The 22739-nt window shown below is 45.9% G+C and overlaps 1 protein-coding gene across 1 annotated transcript in view; it reads left to right on the top strand.

The window, feature by feature from the left end:
* Positions 1–2085, top strand: part of LIN52 (lin-52 DREAM MuvB core complex component) — a 110570-nt gene extending 108485 nt beyond the window's left edge. Inside the window, exon 6 of the mRNA XM_008567523.1 lies at positions 91–2085. Coding sequence (XP_008565745.1) covers positions 91–146 — 56 coding nt within the window. The 3' untranslated portion in view covers positions 147–2085. The remainder of the gene's footprint in view (positions 1–90) is intronic.
* Positions 2086–22739: the final 20654 nt, after the last annotated feature.

Below are 22739 nucleotides of genomic sequence, written 5' to 3'. Positions count from 1 at the left end.
AAATTAATCTGTATTTCAAATTAAATCTTCCTGTGATCTTTTTCCAGATTTTAGGTTTTCATTGATCTTTTGTTTGCTTTGTGCTTTCAGCCAGAGAGATGACACGAGGGAAGTTCCTCAACATTCTAGAGAAGCCTAAGAAGTAGCAGCTGCCATGGACAGGATGTCCTAAGAATTGTAAGCAAGCTCCCTTCCCAGTGCAGCTCTGACGCACACCTCACTGCTTCCTTGGGAGGGGCTGGAGGGTGTACCTCCAGGACTGCCCCTCTCCCCCGTTCCTGGTACTCCGCGCCTTTGAGGACATTCGGCAGCAAGAATCTGCTCTACCCAAGGATCATTGTGGTTATTCAGTCAGCTTCCAGATTTGACTTTCTTAATCTCGGATATTGGTAACACCAGAGGGCATATCATTCTTAAAGATTAAAGTCCAGCTTGCTCATTTCCGGAAGTTGTTCAGGAGCCCCAGGATTTTACGATTGATTTGATTCAGTGATAGCAAAGTCAGTTGTGACACGTTGATTGGATGGGTTCTTTTGAGTTGTATTGATCTCTTAGGATGTATTTATGATGCGAAGAGAGCAGAGACCAACCTGAATCAGCCAGACCATGTATCCTGACCTGTGGACTCTCCAGTGAATACTAGGTTCCAAGCATCCTCAGCTGGAGAAACCGGATTCTTCTTGAAATGTTCACCTGCTTTTTAAATTCTATACCTCTCATGATAGTCCCATCCCCCAATGCCTTCCATTCTCCTCCTAGCCCCACCTTGCAGTTCTGACTCCAGGCAAGGGGATCCCTGAGTAGTGAGTCCCCTCCTAGAAGTGGCTTGTATAGTGAAAAGCCTATGTAAGGTTGTGTCGGGTTTTAGACCTCAAGACTAATATGAAGGTCACAGAAAGGGCTTTTGATTTCTAGTTAATCTGTTATAGATTCAACGGAGAAAGTCAATATGGCCTTAAAGATAAGAGAAGGGATGGTTTATGGGAATTTAGTTGAAAACTAGAAGCCCAATTGCCCTTAAAGGAATGTTCTGTGGGATGGTGGCAATGTTTTGTCCCCCTTGTTCCATCTCACAACACATATCAGATACTTCACCTATATGACAGAAACACACACACACGCACACACACAAAAGAGAATTTCCTGACTTAAATGCAGCTCTTAGGGAGTTTTTCACCAGTTATATGTCTATGTATTAAAACCTGAAAATCCAACCCATGGATAAAATCGATTACACATGTTCTCCATATTATAAGCCAGCCCCTGGCATCTGCTGTTTGAGAAGTAAATAGAATTTCCTCAACTTTACAAAAAGAACATCCCTGCGACAACAGTTTGATGGTGTTTGGACACAAGAAAAGTTGTAGTCAAGTTTTTGGTCTTGAGTATCTGTGCAAGGGTAGAACACTTTTCAGTTTAACAGCTGGTCCATTAACCATCTTTTGACATTTGTGCCTTGTTTCTCATGCTAGAAGTAATGTTGGATTTTTCTCTCATTTTTGCCATTTGACCATCCATACAATTTTACTTATTGAAAGGGAAAAAATTGAACACAAGACACAAAAGATGATTATGAGAAGTAAAGCATAGGTTGTAGAGGATTTGATTTTAAGTTAACCTTATTATTGACATTTATCTCACTAAATGCGGTTCAAGTGTGTGTGTGGCCAAAAAATAGTGCCATAATATCTAATTCTTCTCTGCTCTGTTTTGAGAGTTGATGATGTCGGGCACTTTCATGTGGATAAATTGAGAAATATTTGGAGAATATTGAGATACCTCCCCCAGACCAACTCAAGACTGTAACTGGTAGTTGGTTTTCTGGTCTGCTTTGACCTCTTTCTTTTACTGTCATCTTATTCACCAGCACTTAATGTAAGTAGATGTTTTAGAATTCTGATATTTATTGGGTTTGTATTTGTCATCCTTAGAAATGTTAATGATGTATTTTTATATGGATAATATAAATTTATGTGCAATGTCTGTGTGTATGTATTTCAGGATGTTAGAGGATTGTACTTTGTATATGTTGGTTTCTGTGTCTTCGTAATAAATATGTCCCTTCTGTAGGAGGGTGAGTTTTTCCCAAGTTGCATATTTAAAGCATAGGCCTCATCAGAAAGTAAGACTGTAAACACAAATAACCCACTGTCTTCCTCTGTAATATCTTAGTGGATGATTTATGGGCATTAGAGCCATCTACTTGGTCTTCCAGCTGCCAGTCTGTCCTACCAGCTATTCTGCTCATTACTGTTCAACTCCCTAAAGTAGTATTTAGAAACTTTTAACACCTCCCATGTGTGCTAATAAAGTTTCGATCTCTCATCCTGGCATTTTAAGACCTCCTACATGTGATCTTAATCAGCCCTCCAGTTTGGTTTCCTTTCTCTCCCATATATGAAGTCTGTGTTCCAGGTACTCAGAACAGTTCCCAGTTCCCCACTTGAGTGCCTTTGCTCATGCCATTGAGTTGCTACAAAGTCTTGCATCCCTCTTGCACCTATCAAATGTATTCTTCCTCTAAATCCTTTATGATCCAGCTGGAAACGATCCTTTGCCCTGCATTCCTACAACATTTATGTATATTATCCCAGTGATTCTTACCATACGCCTCCTTGTATTTAAGTGACCTGAGTACATATCTTATTGCCCTACTCAATTATAAGCTTCTCAAGGTTATGGCTTGCTCCTATACATTTAGTTCTTCAGTGTCTTCTTTGAACTCGGAATACAAAACCTGTTTGCAGACTTCCAGTTAAACATGATGGATTGAAAATAAATGTCTGCCACCTACTAAAACCTCTAGTGTGAGTTCCTTTCCAACTATGTTCACAAGCTAGAGAGGGAGCTAGCTGGTTAGCTCACTTAGAGCGTGGTGCTGACACCACGAAGGTCCAGGGTTTGATCTTGTACTGGCCAGCCCCCAAAAACAAAAACAAAAAAAAACATGGATTTAAAAAAAGAACTAGAGTAGAGGAAATATTCATTAGTGCTACTGCTGTTGCCCATTGATAATTTATCTGCTCTAGACCAGAGCATGCCCTTTTAGAGAAAGCATTTTATTTTAAGGAAAGCAAATTGTTTATCTTTATTGGCTCACCCATAATTTATTTCCAAGAAAACATCTGGGTGGATAGTAGATTTTTGTGATCTAGAAAAACATGGCAGATTGACTTATTAAACAGGGACAGCATTATGAATGTTCTGTTCTAAGTCTTTAGGGATTACTTTCCAATAAATAATTATGATTTGCCTACAGACAAATGCCATTCCACATACCATCCTGTAACATATCTGTTGGCTGTGAGCAGCAGTGTCCTGAGAAGCATGGCATTGGAGCTTAGAGGCACATTTTCAAATTCTTAAAATCTTTTCTTATCAGCAGTCTCCTTGCTTTGTACTGTCTTTGGCCTCTCAGATTCTAGGCCTTTGCTGATTTGCTTGGCTTTCATTCCAAAGTTAGAGCACTAAAAATTCACAGGATATTATTGTATTAATATCTAAATGGCACTATTAATTTTTCTTTATTTCTTACTCATTTATCATATTTTTTAAATGGACACTTCCTAACTGTCCCTCGGTTTTGGTTCTGTTTGCTGTTCATTGTAGCTTTTCTGGACTTACCCAAATCAGGGCAGTGAAAATGGAGCAGGTGAGTTATTCCATTGTCCTGTGGCTTCAGAAGGGCATTTGAAGAGGTTCGTAATGGAGCCAAGAAATTTGACTTTTAGTGGGATGCCCTGATTCCTTCTGTTTCCTCCAGGGTTAAGGCATCACAGGAAGGTGAATGGGAAGAGCAGGAAGTGAAGAAGTGAGCAGATGGGCCAAGGTGTCAAATAACACGGTTTCTTACCAGCTCTCAACTTCTGCATTAACTCTATCTCCAGGCATTTGGTTATGTTCTCCATTTTCTGTTTTTTCATCTTTTGAGAGCTATAAGACTGCTTAATCCCTGAATAGGCTTCATTTCACCAGAGAGCCTTGAAACCTCCACCCCCAAAGAGTGGGCAAACAATGGTCTTCCCAAGTTCATAAGTTCTGACTGGTCTGTAACTGACCGTTCCTATTTAGGCTTCTTGGCACTTTGCAGGTGTGTCCCTGACAATGGCTAAAGAGGCCACCAGCCTTCCCACCCTTTGCCTGGCACTTTTTCTTCTTGAGCAGTTGGGGACTTCAGGTGGCACCAGGTGTAACTGTGGGGCACCTAGTTGGCGTGAGTGCTGGCAGAGCCTGTTAATTAGCACAGGAATACCCCAGTGCTCCATTAGCCGGGCCAGGCATTCGGAACCTTCCCCTCCCATGGGCCCCTTCCTCCTAATGAGAGCTGGAAGAAGGGCCCTCACAAAACACTGCCTCAGAATAATATTCCGCTTTGTCCCCACCGGTAACCAGGGCTGACAGGATCACTCTGTCCATTTCTCTTCTAATTAGCACAATTCCAGCATGGTCTGAGCCAGCAAATGGAGAAAAGCGATCAAAAGCGATCGGACAACCGTACCGAATCACAAACACAAAGAGGGCCATTCCCTGTAATTAGGTGAGACAATTCCTCAGTCTTTTCTCGGCTGGAGTTTGCCGCTAAGACTCTTGCTGTTTGGGTCCCAGCAACACAAGTTACATGTCTCCCTGGGACACTAATAAGCCCCAAATTGTCTTCCGCTTCACACAACTCTAACCAGAGGACATATGGGGGGTGGAGAGAGGAAAACAGCACAGTGAGGGGACAGGGTTTCTAAACAAGCAGCTGCTGCAATGTTTCCCCAACTCCAAGAAGCGGACACTGGGGCTGTGGGCAGAGAGTGAAGAGGCAGCTGACTTAAGGAGAAAACTGCTCTGGGCATGGCCTGGTCCCTGTCACTTGAGCTTCAATTCAGTCTGAAGCACTGAATTCCTGACCCTCAGGGCAAGCCCCACCCTCTGCTATTTGCCTCATCCCACTCATTTGCCACTGTCTGTCTATTGTCCCCTTGTTCTCCTCACCCCTTCTCCCTCCTGTCCACACCGATGGTGTCATAGGCAGTTGTAACTGTGGCACCATTCCTGGAATTACACTGAAGCCCGTCATAAACTGTGAAGCCCTGTACAGCCATAGTTACTATTGCAAGGGGAGCTAACACACAACACATGTGAATTCTGCCCCCAGAGAGCTCATGACCTGGAAAGGGCCCCCACTCTCCCCCTCACCCTGGCCCTCATATGTAGCACCCTCACCTTTGTCTCTGACTCTTTCCCAGCCCCTGCCTACTATCCCTGTGCCCTCTCCTGGAAGATCCCTGTTTTTTAAAACAGAAAAGTGGCCCATCAACTGACAGGAGAGGAAGCCATAACTGGCTGCCCTTCATGTGGCTCAGAGGTTGGCCACTTAATGAACAAAAACAGCTCTCCCAGGGTTGCAGCCCATTACAGGGATTACTTGTGGCAATACAGCCATAAACTTGGTCATAGCCAGGGACAAAGGAATGCAGAGGAGAGTGGCAGTTGGAATCTCAATTAAACTCAAGCTTTGAGCAGAATTGGGCTCAAATGTGTTTTCATCCCTATCTTGCCCTCTGCTTACTGTCTTGATCTATACCTGATGCTTCTGAAAATGACCTCCAACCAGAAAACACTTAATTATCTAGAATCCAAGGAGCCAAAAAACTCAAGTAATCAGAGTTGCTTTGTTTTTTTTCCATCTTCCCTATCTGAAACACACAGAGGTAATGATGAGATTTGACTTTTAAAATAACTTTTGGGACTTGTCAAAGAATTGATCCTAATTTGTTCAGTCCCCTACGGTTTCTTTGGTTATAAACAAAATTAGAATGATACCTGGTACATATAGATGCTTAATCAGAATTTGTTGAGAGAAAGAACTGTGCCATAGTCTTCTTGCTGGTCTTGGACATAGTAAGATCTTGGATTTTGAGAGAGAGGCTGGGATGAGCTTGTGCAAGTCACTTCTTTTGAGCCTTGGTTTCCTTGGGACCTTTTCCACTTTAAAGAAGCAGCCCAATGTCATGGATAAGGGCATAGAATCTGAAGTCAGGCTGCCTGGGTCCAAATCCTCTTTCTGCCATCTACTAGCTATGTGACTTTGGGTAAATTGCTTAACCTCTGTGTGCCTGCCTTGGCTTACCCATTTATGAAATGAGTCCAATAATAGCACCTAACTACTAGAGTAGTTGCTAGAGACTAAATGAGTACTTGCAAAGTGTTTATAATAGCGCATAATATAGCCTACCCATTGTATAAATGATGTATAAATCTATAAAGTTGTATTCAATATAGTAGTTAATTTTTATTAGACTCACATTTGTTAAAAATTGGTAATCCCCACAAGGAAAATATGGTAACTTATGGTTACCTCGAACAGTCAGTTAAGTAGAGTACTATTTCTCTAACCCTTCACAAGAGCTGACAGCTTACTGAGTACTTTTCCTACCCCCATCCTTCTACCCTCTGAGGCAACCTCATGCTGGCATGGAAACTTTATAGATACTGTTGTTGACTCTACAGACATGGCATTAAAGACCATTTTGATAATCAAGAGAGGGAAAGGTATTCTTTGTGACACTGGCAGGTTTCTGAGCTGATACTACTGAGCTTGGCATAAGCCTGAAGTCATTGTTCTTCCCTCGTCTTTGTGGTCCTAATATTTTCTGAGCGTCCACACTATTCTAGTCAGTGCACAGGAACACACTTCCCTGACTTGTTCTGCATGCTTCCCACCCCGCTTCCTCCACCCTTCCTCCAGATGCTTTTTTATTTTTTTTAAAAAGATGACCGGTAAGGGGATCTTAACCCTTGACTTGGTGTTGTCAGCACCACGCTCACCCAATGAGCTAACCGGTCATCCCTATATGGGATCCGAACCCGTGGCCTTGGTGTTATCAGCACCACACTCTCCCGAGTGAGCCACAGGCCGGCCCCTCCAGATGCTTTTCTGTGGTGTGAGTTTTGTCAAGTTCTCTCCCCCTTTCCAGGGCTGAGCAGGGTCCGCTCGGTCCTCAACTCCCCCAGCAGCCTCTGGGCTTTGCTCTCTCTAGGTGCCCGTGGGGAGCAGCCTGGCCTGACTCTGCAGCCTGAGACCTCAGGGTCAGGCAAGGCCAAGGTCACATCCCAGGGCATTCCTGGACGCAGCCAAGCCCCCGGAGCCAAACTAGCCAGAGCCAGTGGCTCCACACAAAGGAGCAGCTGAGAAGAGTCAAATTGGAAAAGTCAGTGACTTGAGGCTGAGTGGAAATGAGAAGCGCTGGCTGCAACCACTGGTGGAGCCTTGGGTAGGGCCACAAGGGATGCATGGGGCTCACTCAGAACCAGAAATGGTTTCTGAGGAATGAGGTGCCTCCCAAGAGCTGTTTCACCTTGGCCTCCTGCTCCCCACTATGTCTCTGCTGCGGCTGCCTTTGCTTTCTTGTCGGCTGAACCTCACCTCTTGTTCTCCTTGCAGCCCCACCTACCCAAAACCAAATGGCCCAAAGGCCCTTCAAACATGCAACTATCGGGCCGGCCCGGTGGTGCACTGGAGAGTGCGCCGCTTGGGAGCGCGGCAGCACTCCCGCCGAGGGTTCGGATCCCATGTGGAGACCGGTTCCCACTCACTGGCTGAGCGCGGTGCGGGCACAACACTGAGGGTTGTGATCCCGTTGCCGGTCCCCGGTACGGGCGCAACACCAAGGGTTGCGATCCCGTTACCGGTCAGTAAAAAAAAAGACAAAAAGGAAAAAAAAAAACAAAAAAAAAACATGCAACTATCTAGTAAATTATGTTATATTCACATAGTGCACTATTATGCAGCCATTTAGTATGTTGACAAAGAGGTTACGTTATCGTGGAAGAAATTATTTTGTTTTAAGGATAAGTGAAAGTAGCAAGATGTAAAATTATAAATTTAGCATGATCTTCCATGTGTGGGGGGCATATTGGAAGGAAACAGACCAAGGTGGTAACAGTGCTTGCTGCCTGGTTGGACGATTCTGGGTAATTTTCATTTTTCTCTACATTTTCCAAACTCTCTGTGGGAGCATGTATTGCCCTTATAATATAGGGAGAAAAAAGCCTCTGGATCTGGGAACACAGCTATACAGGGCTTAAAATGCCCTCTCTCTCCATATTCACATGCACACACACACATAGTTCATCAATAAACTTTGTATACGGTAATGAACTTTGTTCTTGTGTATGCAAATGTCTATCAATCTGTAAACCAATGAATATTTTCAGAGCAACTATTTTCTGAGTAAGCATCCATCCCTACTCAAGTTCCTCTACTCTGTCACATGTAAAATGGATAAAACAACTTGTTCCCTAATCATGTCAGTCCCATCTCTCCTCACATTCCACAGAGCCTTTGCCCAGGAAGAGAAAAGTGTTCAGTGTTGCAAAATAGCTATCTTTTTCTTTGGTCCACCCCTACACTGACAAAAAATATATCTCACCTAATTTTGCTATAGAACAGTAAGGCTGAATGTCCCCAGCTCTTGGGCATGCAAAACATTACTTCAGATATTGTGTTTGTGGGTCATTCTTTCACTTCTTTCTTCCTGCTTATCCTCCCTTTTCCAACTGGGAGAGAATGAAGAAAAGATGAGTTAGGGGTCAGGAGTAGGGATGGGTGAGGGGGAGAGTCTGGAATTATATTTTCATCACAGCCAGCCATCGGAGGCACTGTACCATCAGCAAGGGGAATGAATGTGTTTCATCCATGCTGTTATCTGAAGGACACAGGGGTGTGTAGGAGGGAGGCCTCACCTTTACTGGATACAACTGTGTATATATCTTTGCAAGATGAGAAGCACAGTCATGGAATTGATAAAGAAGAATAAAAGCCGGGCCAGATGACAGAAGAAAGGAGTAGAGAAGAATAGACCTTGTCCCTGATAAGTGACTCGACCACCCCAGCCCCAGGTGGCCGGAATATAGAAGCCCAGGCATCTGACTAGGCTGTGGAGTGTCCTAAGGAATTTTGTTTCTCATGTTCCTTAGGAGAAACAGATCTGTGATGAGTCAGAAAAATTCCATGTCTGTCAGGCCTGCTCCCTCCCCCACCAGTATGTGCACTTGTCCATCCTGTTTCCCAAAGAGGCACAACTTTGTGCCCAGCTGAGGAGAGCAAAACAAAGAAGGGGAATGTCAGCTATGTTCAGCCCTAAGTCCTGCCTGACTGTTAGGGTAGCTCTGGGGCTTTCAGCCAGGAGGACTGGGCAGCCAGATCTGATCAGCCCTCCAAAGGAGAGAGGAACACTCCAGAACAGACAGCTGAAGCAGTTGTTACAACAGGAGGATTGCAGGGCAGGCGACACTTCACAACATCACCAAAGATTGATGCAAATTGGTTTGGTTCTGACCCTGTCACACCAGGAAGGATAATGATTCCAGCAGCGCCGGGCATGGGAGGGGGCATATGGTGGAGGCCATGAGGATTGGTGTCTCACTTCACATCTTCATTAATGATCTGAAAGACAGGGGTAAACAGCATGCTAATGAAAGCTGCAGATGATTGGTGTTACAAACCCCAGAGAGGACAGAGAAATAGCACAGGAGACCCAGAGAGCTTAGAAATATGGGCAGGAGATTGTCAAATGAGATTCATCCTGGGAAAATGAAAGATGACATGTCAGGGAGGAATAATGAAGGTGCCTCTGGGTGGGGGCCTGCAAACCTGGAAAGCAGAGATGGGTGGCAGGGTCAGGAGGTTGAGGGGATAAGGTTTGGGGTGTGTTGGGGGGAGACAGAGGACTTGGCTTTAAGAACCCAGGGGACAAATACCCTTGTGCATTTCTGGCCAGGACTGACTTGGGCCAACAGTTTATGCAGCTGGGGGGCCAAGCAGGTTACTCTAGCCCATTGGCCTGTGTCGGCTCCTGGACCCCTCTGCAAGCCTGGGACTCTGATTCACAACCACAAGCTGTGCCTGTTTGCACTCAAGCCATTATGGCTAAAAGTGCCATTTTGATCTGACCTGCTATTTTGACCCATTTTGGCTTGTTTCATTTTACTAAAACAAAACAATCCAAAACATATTTTTAAAATTTTGCCCTGTTATTGAGAATAGGATATGCAGAGTAGAGGAAGAAAAATTTTCTCATCGTCAGTGGTTTCCCATTCAATAAACATTTCTTGTGGTATAACTCATTTACATTAAGTGTACAAATAAAAGTGAACAGCTCAGTGATTTTTTTACTTGAGCAAATCACCTCACCAAACTTTGGTTTCCTCATCTGAAATGAGTATAACAGTAGTATATGTCTCATAGCTGTGTTGTGAGGATTAAGTGAGATAGAATATGTGTAGCCCCTAGGACTTAGTAAGCACTCAGATGTGGGTGATTTTTTTTTTTTAATTAATATTATTTTTTTACATTCTAGGATGTTGTTGGGGAGCAGTTGGGAGGGAGGAGAGGGGAAAGTGGAAGGAAATGTGAGGGAAGAAGGAGGAAGGAGGAGGAATGGGATTGAAGCCTGTGGCACCCCCCACATTCCCACAGGGGATACAGGGGGCTTCCAGAAGTGGCTTGGTCATTGCCCGACTGGGTGCAGATGTCAGGGGGGTGTGGCAAAAGCCCTTGCCTCCCACCTCCCCAGCTCGGGAACCTGGGGCCCTTCTTGCTGCGGCTTGGTAGTTGTCGCTGGGCTGGTTGCTTGTATTGGGGGGGCATGACTGAGGCCCTTGGCCCCGATGTGGATGATTTTTATTACCCTCTAATTTGATTTCCTAAACTTTACTTTTAGCTCACCAAGTAAGTTATAAACTTCTTGAAATCAGGGACTATCTTAAGTTTCTTTTCATTGCATAAATGCTGAATAAATCCTTGTTTAATGGATCGATGTGCTAGAATCCCGTGATTTTTATTACCCTCTAATTTGATTTCCTAAACTTTACTTTTAGCTCACCAAGTAAGTTATAAACTTCTTGAAATCAGGGACTATCTTAAGCTTCTTTTCATTGCATAAATGCTGAATAAATCCTTGTTTAATGGATCGATGTGCTAGAATCCCTTTTTAATATGAATAATTTTATTCTTACCCAACTTGGTTCTGCTTTAAGTGAAATCACTTTTTTCGAAGTGAAACAAAAAACAAGTAAAATCCTGATATCACGGGGTTTTTTGGAGACAAAACATTCTGCCATGAGACTGTGATAACAACACCTGCACTGTCTGATAAAATCTTAGGCCAAAGGAAATCCCAGCCTGATGTCTAAGAGCCCAACTTTTGAGTCCAATCCAGGTTTGAATTTTGACTAACCATCCAGTTTGCTTGAAACTCAGGTTTCCTGGGATGAGGGACAGTTCCTCCACTGGGATGCTGGTCACTCTACTTGGAATCCAGGCTCTGCTACTTAATAGCTTTGGAGTGTGGCCTTTGGATGGGATTGTTAGCCTCATTGAACTTGGTTTCCTTCAGTTAAAGAGGGGAAAATAATCACTTCATTAGGTTCTTAAAAGGGTCAAATGAAATAACGTTTGATAGTAATTGAATACCAATGTCTACCAAAACACACATGCAAGAATGTTGACGGCAACTTTATTCATGTAAGTCAAAAACTGGAAGAAAAAAAAGCCTATCAACAGGAGAATGGACAAATTGTATATTCATACAATGGAATGCCAGTTGACAATAAAAAAAAAAACTACTGCTTTACACAGTAACATGGATGAACCTTACAGATATGAACGAAGAGAGTATTATGGCAGACACAGAAGGGTGCATACTATATGATTACACATAAAATAAAATTTTAAATTTTAGAACAGGCAGACTAATCTAGGGTGATAGAAATCAGAATAGTGGTTACTTTGGGGGTATTGACTGGGAAGGGGCAGAAGGGGCCTTCCAGGGTGTGTGAGTCCATTTCTGTTGCTTATAACAAAATATTTGGAACTGAGTTACTTATAAGGGAACAATATTTATTGCTTACAGTTTCAGAGGCTGGGAAGTCCAAAGTCCAGGGAACACATCTGGCAAGGGTCTTCTTTGGTGGTGGCTTTAGAGCAATGTAGGGATCTCACATGGCAGAAAATGGCAGAGCAGAGAGAGAAAGATTCATGTGCTCTCCTTTTAAAGCCCCCTGAGCTGTGCCCCTGACTATCATTATTAATCCATTCATTATGGAATGGTCCTACAACCTAATCACCTCTGTAAGGCCCCATCTTTCAATCATCACAATAGCCATGACAGCAGGGATTTCCCACTTTCTCAACACTGTCACAGTGGGAGCCAAGTTTTCAATACCTGGAACTTGGGGGACACAATTTAAACTTCAGTGAGTTTGGAGGGCATTTAATCCACAGCACGGGGTTTTGGAAATATTCTGTCTTGATCTGAGCAGTGGGAGTATATGTGTGTAAACATTCACCAAGCTATGCATTTAATAGTTGTGCACTTTATTTTATGTAGGCTATGTCTTAAAACTAAAGAATTTAAGGCCCTCTGAGTCTCTAAAGGAAAGCATTGATGAAAGCTGGTGGTTTTCATGTTTCAAACCACAGCCCCATGGAAGCTATTTGAGCTGGTAACACAGAGGAGTCTAGAAGACCTCAGACTCATCCTGGAGTTATGTAGTCAGAAGGAAGGATAGAGGATGGCCAACGTATTCCTGTCTGTCATGCTTCACTAGGTCCGACATAAGGGCCAGAGGGCCATGCCATGTGCCCTCCATCTGTGACCTAGATAAGGGGAGGACTGTTGGCTAAACTCCAAGTGTCCCAGACACTCCATGCTTGGGCTCTCTTGTGAGGGAGCACCATTGTCCACCCTTTACTGAGAATTCATCCCAAGACTGTGGGCTCATGGAGAGCTAGGACTTGGTCGGGGCTTCTGTTTCTTCAGAGCCTGCCATGTGGTAGGTGCTCAGTGCACGGTTGCCAAATGGATGCCTGAATCCATGGCATTACTTAAATTCTTCCGAGATAAAACTGGCCATTGATCTCAAAGCCAAAGATGTGCTTTTTCATTCATGGATCATTCAGGGGCCCCTTTCCAAAAGAAGTGGCATTCCAAGTGAGTTACTGTCATGTTGACATGCTTCAGTTCTGATTCTCCTAGAAAGGATCTCCAGTTCTTTCTATAAACAAGTTTCCCAGGACCATTCTAAGGTTCCAGCACTCCTCACTCCTAGCAAAGAGCCTGTATCCACACTGCATGTAACTCTGGAGTTACCAGTGATGCCATTGGTCATCTCTGGATTGGACATTCCCTTAGATGGAGGCCAGGAACAGCTGGGTTGTTTGGTCCCTTGAAGAGATTTCTGTGCTATCCAAATTGGTAGCCACATGTAACTATTAAATCTAAATTAAAAGTAAATAAAATTAGGGCCGGCCCCGTGGCTCACTCAGGAGAGTGCAGTGCTGGTAGCGCCGAGGCCATGGGTTCGGATCCCATAAGAAGATGGCCAGTGCATTCACTGGCTGAGCATGGTGCAGACGACACCGTGCCTAGGGTTGTGATCCCCTTACCGGTCAGAAAAAAAAAAAAAGTAAATAAAATAAAAAATTTAGTTTCTTAGTTGCAATAGCTGCATTTTAAGTGCTCAATAGCCACATATATGGCTACTGGCTACCATACTGGACAGTACAGAACTACATACATTTCCATTATCATACAAAGTTCTATTGGGAAAATTTTTTTTTAACAAAAAAAAGGAAGTTCTGTTGGACAGCGATAGACTCTAGATGACCTTCAAACCCTCTTGGAATCTTTACGGGAGGGGAGGCAGGAACTAGGTGGGTTGGACTGGGCCCCCACCCCAGTTCAACCAGAGCCACTTTGCCTATAAAGTCAGATTTCAAGTTATGTTTCATTTGGAAGAAAAGGTTCTATTGATTTTTAATTTTTAAATACCTTTGAAACCATATTTAAAACCAGCAGATTGTGTAAAATACATCTGTTGGGCCAGCCCGTGACTCACTCGAGAGAGTGCGGTGCTGATAACACCAAGGCCACGGGTTCAGATCCCTATATAGGGATGGCCGGTTAGTTCACTGGCTGAGCGTGGCACTGACAACACCAAGTCAAGGGTTAAGATCCCCTTACCAGTCATCTTTAAAAAAAAAAACAAAACAAAAAAATACATCTCTTTCCCGTCCTCTAACCCTCATGTTGCTAGTTGCCAGCTTGTGGGTGCTACACCCTGTTCTACACCTTGCTTTTTCCTACACCTTGCTTTTTTTCTGTTTATCTTGGATCTTGTTGATATTACTACATACATATTTGAGAGCTGCATACTTTTCCACTGTATGGATGTACCATAATTTATTTAGCCAGTCCCTAAGATGGACATTTAAGTTGTTTCCAGTCTTCTGCTACCACAAAATAGGTTGTCATGAACAAATATCCTTGCATTAAAATCTTTGTGCATGTGGGGGCCGGCCCATGGCTCTCTTGGGACAGTGCAGTGCTGACAACACCAAGTCAAGGGTTAAGATCCCCTTACCGGTCATCTTTAAAAAAAAAAATTTGTGCATGTAAAAATATATCCATAGAATATGTGACTAGTGGGGGAGTTCCTGGGTCAAAAGCCAGGTGCATTTTTTATTTTAATGTAAAATGCTAAATTGCCACCCTAAAGAGGTTGTAACAATGAGGTCTTTTCCCCACACCCTCAGCCATGCTGCTGTGACCAGGCATGCAGGATTCCTGCAGGGTAATAGTGGCTCCTCTTGGTAGGGTGCTCCCATTGCCTCGCCACAACCCTGAGGCCTGCTCTACCTCCACTTACCCTCTCTTCATGTCACTTCTTCCTGCTGCCAAGTTGACATTTGATTGAGCACTCACTGGGCCCCCAGGTACTGACCGAAGTCCTTTACTTCAGTGTTTCATGGACTCTTCACAGCAGCCTCATGAGGCAGGTGCTATTCTTATTCCCATTTTACAGATAAGAAGCCTGAGGTTTAGAGATTAACTAACTTGTTCACAGTCACCTAGCTGGTTAGTGGCAGAGCTGAGATTCAGCCCCAATGCTGACTACTAGTAGGCTTCCCCGCACACCTGCCTCCCCTTGCCCTGTCTCCCTGCATAGACACCAGGTTTCCCCTCCCCTTCTCCACCTCTGTTGGGTGCCTTTGCCCCTGCTCATGAGCCTGCATTCCTGCTTACTCCTTCCTAGTATCAGGGCAGACACCTCCCCCCGCAGCCCTTCCTTTTTCATTGCCTTGCTTTCTTCTATTCTTGGCCTTGGGTCTGCCCCACCTGGACTGCTGGGTCTGTCCATCCCTCCCCCAGGTGATCACCTCAGCCTACAAGGCTGAGTAGAGCTGGGAAGGGAGAAGCAACGGCTTCCATCACCTGACCCTGCTCAGCCAATTCACGAAGACAAGATGTCAAGTTAATGAGCCTGTGGACCTCTAATTAGCTGTCAATTACCTCAAATTAATCAACTCCTCGCCTAATTAAGCATTATCGGCAGGTGGGCACAAAGCAGACCATTGTGTGGGAGCCATGAGAAAAGCTGGGCTGGCAAACTTGGTTAGGATCAGCTCTGTGCACTGCGCCCGCCTCCCCATGGAGCTCAGCCATGGGCCCAGCTGAGAGGCTCTGGGGCCCTCTGCCCACCACTGCCCCCAAATACTGCGGTCTTAGTGGACCTCTCCTGGGAAGCTGGGTGGACTGTGGGAGGGAGTGGAGAGCTTAGAGGTGGGTGCTGCAGCTTTGGGGGAAGCACGGCAGTGGGAACTGAAGGCCATGGAGAAGGGCAGGGCTTCAAGTCCAGGTGACCAGCTCCTGGCACTTGTTGAGAGCTGGGGTGGGAGCTGGGCAGAATGGAGGCTGGGTCATGGCTGGAGTTCAAGCCTGTGCAGGCAGGCAGAGCTGGCTTCCAATCGTGGCCTGGCCACTTGTGAGCTCTGTGACCCCAGGTAGTGACTTAGCTTGTTTGAGCCACAGTTTCCATCTCTGGAAAAAAATGAAAATAATCTTTTGAAAGATCTTACTGGGTCTTTGTGAGTATTAAATGAGATTATACATGTGAAGTGCCTGTAACATGGTAAGTGTTCTGTGTATTTAGTGGTGGCTATGTGGAGGTGGGTGGGTCAAGGCCCAGGGGTGCCTCACCTAAGAACTGCTCAAAGGGGCCGGCCCGTGGCTCACTCGGTAGAGTGCGGTGCTGATAACACCAAGGCCGCGGGTTCGGATCCCTATATAGGGATGGCCGGTTTGCTCACTGACTGAGCGTGGTGCTGACAACACCAAGCCAAGGGTTGAGATCCCCTTACCGGTCATCTTTTTAAAAAAAAAAAAAAAAAAACTGCTCAAGCTATAGTGTATCCCAAAATTCTGAGTCCCCAGGCTTCAGGCAGCCTCCAGCCTGCAGTGTAGCCCTAAAAATGCAAACGGGCTGCCTAGGACATGTCAGGTACTAAATGTTGGGGTGTCCTAGCTACTACCTCCTTTCCACCCCTCCCCTCTCCCAGTGCCTTCCAGGACTCAGGGCTCAGGTGTCCCTTTCCACTCACAAAGAGCCTTGGGTACCATATGGAGCTTACCAGATAAGGTGACCACAGGTCTCTAACTAGAGACCAGGAAGAAGATGGCAAATAAGGGCCCCTTCCCCCCTTGGGTCTTGGAGTTGCAGAGACTAAAGCTCCAGGCAGCTCTTGGGCACTGAGATCATACCCCCAGCTATGGTCCTGGGGGCCAAACGAGGTTCCCACTCTCCTTGGCTGAGGGCAGGATGAGGCTGGGGGCCAGTTGGGCAGCTTTGTGCTCCCACTGATGGTCAAACGCCACCACACGCATGCCAGTTCCCCTTAGCCCACTCCAACCTTCCTTTGAAATCTGTACCTCCTACCTCAATGTTGACACAGGATACCCTTTTTCTGCCTTCTGGGGCAACAGAGGCCCTCAGCCTCACCTCTGTGAAAGCTTGGAAACATTTTCCCCTCTCTGGTATAAATCACTCAGTCATTTAGCAAACATTTATGCCTACAAATTAAAGCTCCCAGAGTAAAGGGAAGACGGTTGGGTAAACACTTGAAAATCATTAATGCATGCTCTGGAGACACAAGGAACAGAAGGATCTAGCGTTTAAGTGCCTACTGTGTCCTAGCAGGAATGGCAAGTAAGGGATTCAATGAATATATTACACCTGTATGTACTGCTTTGTTTAATCAATTATTTATTTATCAAGACAGATAATACATGCACTCAGTTTTTAAAACTAAAATAATACAAAAAGGTGTAGAGTAAAATGCAGGTGTCCCTCACACCCCTGTTCTCCAGCCATCTGATTCCTTTTCCGACAACCAACCAAAAACAGTTTTTATATACCCTTCTTGAGATTTAAAAACATTTATATATATATAGATATATATCTATATATATACATCTTTTATTTTTCACAAGTGGAAGTAAAATAAACTGTCCTGCATCTTGCTTTTTTAAAAATATTGTCTTAGGTGTTGTTCCAGATCAGAAGGTGTGATAACAGCAGCACAGTATTACATTGCACGAATGTGTACTTTTTGTTCTTTTTAAAATTATATAAAATCAGGCTGGCCAGTTACCTCAGTTGGCTACAGTGTGGTGTTATAGCACCAAGGTTGGGGGCTCAGATCCCCATACCTGCCAGCCACCAAACAATAACAACAAAATTATGTAAAATCATCAAAGCTGAAAGGAGCCTAAGGAGGATATGATGACTCAATGTAATCCTGGGTGGGATTCTAGAAGAGAAAAAAGGGCATTAAACTAAAACTAATTTGAAAAAAGCATGTATTTTAGTAATAATGTTTCAACCTTCATTAATCGTAACAACTGTACCATCCTTTCAATAGAGGGGAAACTGTGTGTTGGGTGTATGGGAACTCTCTGCACTGTCTTCACAGTTTTTCTGTACATTTAAAACTGTTCTAAAAAATAAAGTTTACTAAAAATTATTTTAAAACATATAGAAATTGAGATTAATAAAATTATCAATTCATGTAAAAGCATTTCTGAGTGCATAATAGTTTTGGGTCATTATGTAGGCTCCTGTGTCAAATATAGGAAGTAAAAGTACTACCATGAGGAAATCTGTGAATCTTTTTACGTTTAAGAGAGTTCTGCCAATTGAAAAGGTAGAACTACTGATCTAATCCCACCCTGTCAGTTGATCACGGGGAAACTGAACTTGTCCATGGTCCCGACTCCCACCTCAGGTTCCTCCAGGCACCGCTCACGCCCGCAGTCTGAGTAGCATTAGCTGTTCACTCCGGGCACATGCTCCTGCCAGCCTCCCTGGTCTGCTGGGCTTTGGGTAAAATGTCCCTGATATCCTGCCCCTTCTGGGAATTGCTTTCATGTAGATAGACCGACATACAAGCTAAAGGAAAGACGCCCCTACGATGGATGTCAGGTATTGATTAAGAAGGGAGGCTTTTAGGACCCTTGAAACCCCTCCCCTCTGATGCCCTGGACGGGCGGGCGGCCCCCGCCCTTGCCCCTCTGGTCTCAACCCCGTCCCGGAGGTGGCCGCGCCCGTGCCCGCGCTATGCGCGCCTTCACCGCTAGAGGGAGCGGGAGCGGCCCGCGAGGCGCTCGGCCGCGTCTTCTCGCAGGTCCTGCCCTTCGCCCGCCTCGCAGGCGCTGCGAGGCTCTGGCAAGACTGGTCCCCTCTTGTCGTTAGGCCTCAGGCCCACTGCCCTCTGCGCTCCCGACCTTAGGAGGAGCACCTAGGGGCCAACTCTGCGCCCCAGTGAAACCCTCCCCAGTGAAAACCCTGCCGTGCTACTGCCCCCATTTTACCTGTAAGAACAGAGAGGCTGACAGGAGCACCTAGGGTCACACAGCTAATGCGTGGCAGAGCCAGAAACGCAGGGGGCCTGGCTCTGGACCTCCGTGCCTCAGAGGGTCTCTCTCAGAGGGTCTCAAGCATCCTCATTGTAGCCTTCTATCCAGGGGGAAACTGAGGCACGGGGCAATGCTATTGTGCATGGGTGGGTGGCCCAGCCTGTCAAGGGTGGGCATGTGGCTAAGGCTAGGAGGCCAGCCCTTTGACAGATGACCACAGCAGGAAAGTCTGTGGGGGGCAGAGGGTGCCAGCTTGCCCCAAGGTTGATGTCTCTCCCTGGATGGGTGACAGCTGCAGCCTCCAGTGGGAGGCCAGAGGCCCCACATGGTAATAACTTTCACTCACTGCCTAAGGGCTAATCCCATTACTTTGCCTGGACCCTCTGGGACCACCCTCTCTAACCCTCCTTAATCCCTTGCCTCTGGGAATGGTCCAAGGTCCTCCCAGCCAGCCCCATCACATGCAGACCTTGCCCCTTAGGTGCTTGTCAGACCACCTGTGCCACCCATGCCCACCTGTGGCCGATTCCTGGGGCCCCACAGGGACAGCCAGGAGGGCGGGAGGTCCAACCTCCTTCACCTGCCTCCCTTACCAGCCCTGATCCTGTCTGCCAGTCCCCAAGGCACCTTCCCAAAATAGCCTCTTGCTGGACTCCAGATTTGATGAGCCTCCTGTCCCTTTCTAAGCAGGCTTCTGGGGCTTCTATCTTAGTTTGTTGAGAGAATTGTCAGGAGAGAGCTTGGATCCACATATTTATCTGTAAAATGGAGACAATAGCACCCACTTCATACAGTTGTTCTGGTGATACAGTGAGATACTATGTATCAAGTGCTCAGCCTAGCTCATAGGAAACGCTCCAAGGTGTCAGCTGTTAATGGAATTATTGTCAGTGGTACAGGTAGCTGTCTTCAGATATGCGAAAGAAGTGGATTTATTATGTGTATTACCAGAAGTAAGCTCCATGGCCTGAGAGCAGATGTTAGAGGCAGATTTTTTTTTTTTTTTTTTTTTTTCAAAAGATGACCGGTAAGGGGATCTTAACCCTTGACTTGGTGTTGTCAGCACCACGCTCAGCCAGTGAGCGAACCGGCCATCCCTATATGGGATCCGAACCCGGGGCCTTGGTGTTATCAGCACCGCACTCTCCCGAGTGAGCCACGGGCCGGCCCTAGAGGCAGATTTTGACTCAGTGTACACAGTCCTCATAATGATGGTAGGAGCCACCACGTGCTTATATTAGGCTCTTCCTCTGCACCGGGTACTTAACCTTCACAACACCCTTATGAGGTAGGTGCTATTGTTACCCCCATTTTGCAAATATGGAAACTAAGGTTGAGAGACATCTACACAGTGATACACAGCTCTAACCAGAGTTCTCTGGGCATTTTACAGCCTCTCAGGATCTACTTCTAAAAAGGGGAGCTGATGTCTGAAAGCTGCCCTCCAAAAAGTAATGAGCTCCCCATTTGCAGAAATGTTCAAGTGATACTATGGAGCAACCCTGAGGTTCCAGGCAGGCCCCAATCCCCCCAGCACCCCCAGGCACCGTTTCCAGGTGGGGCCGGGCTACTGCTCCCTCCCTAGCCTGGGTATGGAGGGTCCTTTGGCCCTGGGCCTCCCTCTCCCCCACCTTCTGCTGCTCCTCATTTACATAAATTATCTTTCCCCAATTATCCATCCAGCTGTCCCAATGGTGATCTGTGAATGAATTAAAAACGGAATATAATTTAATAATGGCTGATTAGAAAGAGATTAGTTGTTATATAAAAAGGAAAAGCCAAGAGCCAGCTAGTTGCCCTTAATCTGAGCCAATACCATCGTTATTCAGGAAAGGCTACCCAGGCCATCAGGCAAGGCAGACATGTGGGATAAGGGTTGGGGGAGAGCCCAGGTGCAGCCAGACAACCCCGAGAGAAGAAGAGGGTACTGGGAACCTGGAGTTTGAGTCCCATCTCAGCTGTGGGGCCTGAGCGCCTCCTGTGACTTTTTTCTAAGTGGGTTTGTATGGTTTCTGGGGTCCCTTCTTTCCCTAAGTAATATCAAATCAAACCACTGAGCTTTCCCAAGGCAGCCACTGCCCCTACAATGGACCCTGTCCAACCCCTGCTAGGCATAGGATCTTGGGGGGTCAGGAGTCTGCTGCTCAGGCCCTGCCTCCCAGGAACACTTAGGAGTCGGGGACACAGACCTCACCCAGAAGGGATCTGTCTGTCTGGGGTAGGTGGTCAGAGAAGGGATTGGGGTTTGTTGTACCAGGAAGGTTCCACGGAAGAGGGACTGACTGAGACAAAGAGAGGAGAGTGTGCCCAGCAGGACCCCTGGGTCCCCTTAGCCTCAGCTTAATGACTGGACCTAGCAGAAGGAACATGTCTCTGAAATTCCCATTCATCCTTTCAGTCTGAACTCAAGCACATCTCCTCCAGAAAGCCTGCCCAGCTCTTCCTGGCTTTAGGGTCTCCCTAGTGCTCCCAGGGTGCCCTGTGCTTTCTCCATCAGTACACTTAGCACATCTCCTTATGGGACACTTGTGCCCCGAGTCTGTGAGCTCCTTGAAGGCAAGGATCACTGCTTTTTCATCTCTACATCACCAGTGCTGGGTACACAGTGGTTGCTCCACAACATCACTGAACAAGTAAAAACACTGTCTCCAAAAAGCCTTCTGTGATTGCCTTAGTGTAGGTAAAGTGCTCCTTTCTGTGCTCCTAAAACACACTGTGATTATGCCTTAAAAAATAAGGCGAGAGGGCTGGCTGGTCAGTTCAGTTGGTTAGAGCGCAGTGTTGTAACACCAAGGTCAAGGGTTCAGATCCCCGGATCGGCCAGCCCCCCCCAAAAAAAAGGGGGTTGGGGGGAAATAAGGCAAATAACTCCTCTTGTGGAGAATATATCTATGTCAGATCTATCTATATAGACAAATAGTTTTAGGTAAAGATGGATGGATGGATGGAGATAGAGCTAAGTGGTTAAGAGGACAGGCTTGGGGTCAGAAAAAAAAGGGGGTTGGGGGGAAATAAGGCAAATAACTCCTCTTGTGGAGAATATATCTATGTCAGATCTATCTATATAGACAAATAGTTTTAAGTAAAGATGGATGGATGGATGGAGATAGAGCTAAGTGGTTAAGAGGACAGGCTTGGGGTCAGACTGCCTGGGTTTGAATCCCAGGTCCACCACTTACTACTTTGTGACCCTGGGCACTTTACTAATCTCTCTGTGCCTCAGTTTCCTCATATGTGAAATGGATGTATGGGATAGTAATTCCTACCTCATAGGGTTTTATGAGGATCAAATGGGCAAATAGAGAAAAAGCACTTAGAACTGTGCCTAGCACGTAGCTATGCTTAATAAACAAGTGTGGTTTTTTATGGTGCTAGTCACACTGTCTGGTGCTTGACCGCTGCCTGGTCTGTTCCCTCCCCAACTCTGGGCTCTCTGAGGAAAGGGGCTAGACTTCTCACCCCTGTGTTGCTGGTATTGGATGGACAGGTGAGCGGGCACGGGACTATCTCCACACTTCAGTGCCCAAAAGGGCACACACTCAGGAGGACCAGCACTTTTCACCCAACAGTGCCCTCCCTGAAGAAGTTCACAGCTCACAGGTTGTGGCATGCCCATGAGAGTGATCTGACCCCAGGGGCTCAGATCTGGCCAGCATGTCCCATGTCCTGAGCATGCACAGAGGAATTGAGGGGCGAGGTCACTGCAGAAAATGGGCATGCTGACCGGGAAGGGAAGGCTGAAGAGCCCTCTGCAGTAGCTGACTCAGGCATCTGGGGCCATGATGGAGCCATGGGTTGGCAGTGAATGGCGTGGACACCAGAGGAGGCTGATTTCCTCAAAATATGAGGAGGTACGAACAGTATGCCCAGTGAGTGTTTCTTGATTGGCTAACTGAGCTGACTAGATTTTTCTAAACTTTCCTACTCGTGGACATCTTGATTTTTTATGTTTGGGGAGGGGCCTGGGAATCTGAATATTTGACAAGAACCCTA

This window comes from Galeopterus variegatus, unplaced genomic scaffold, assembly GCF_000696425.1.
Source record: "Galeopterus variegatus unplaced genomic scaffold, G_variegatus-3.0.2 Scaffold325, whole genome shotgun sequence".
Lineage (NCBI taxonomy): Eukaryota > Metazoa > Chordata > Mammalia > Dermoptera > Cynocephalidae > Galeopterus > Galeopterus variegatus.
Note: the sequence above shows the minus strand (reverse complement) of the source record. Positions and strands in the feature narration are given on the sequence as shown.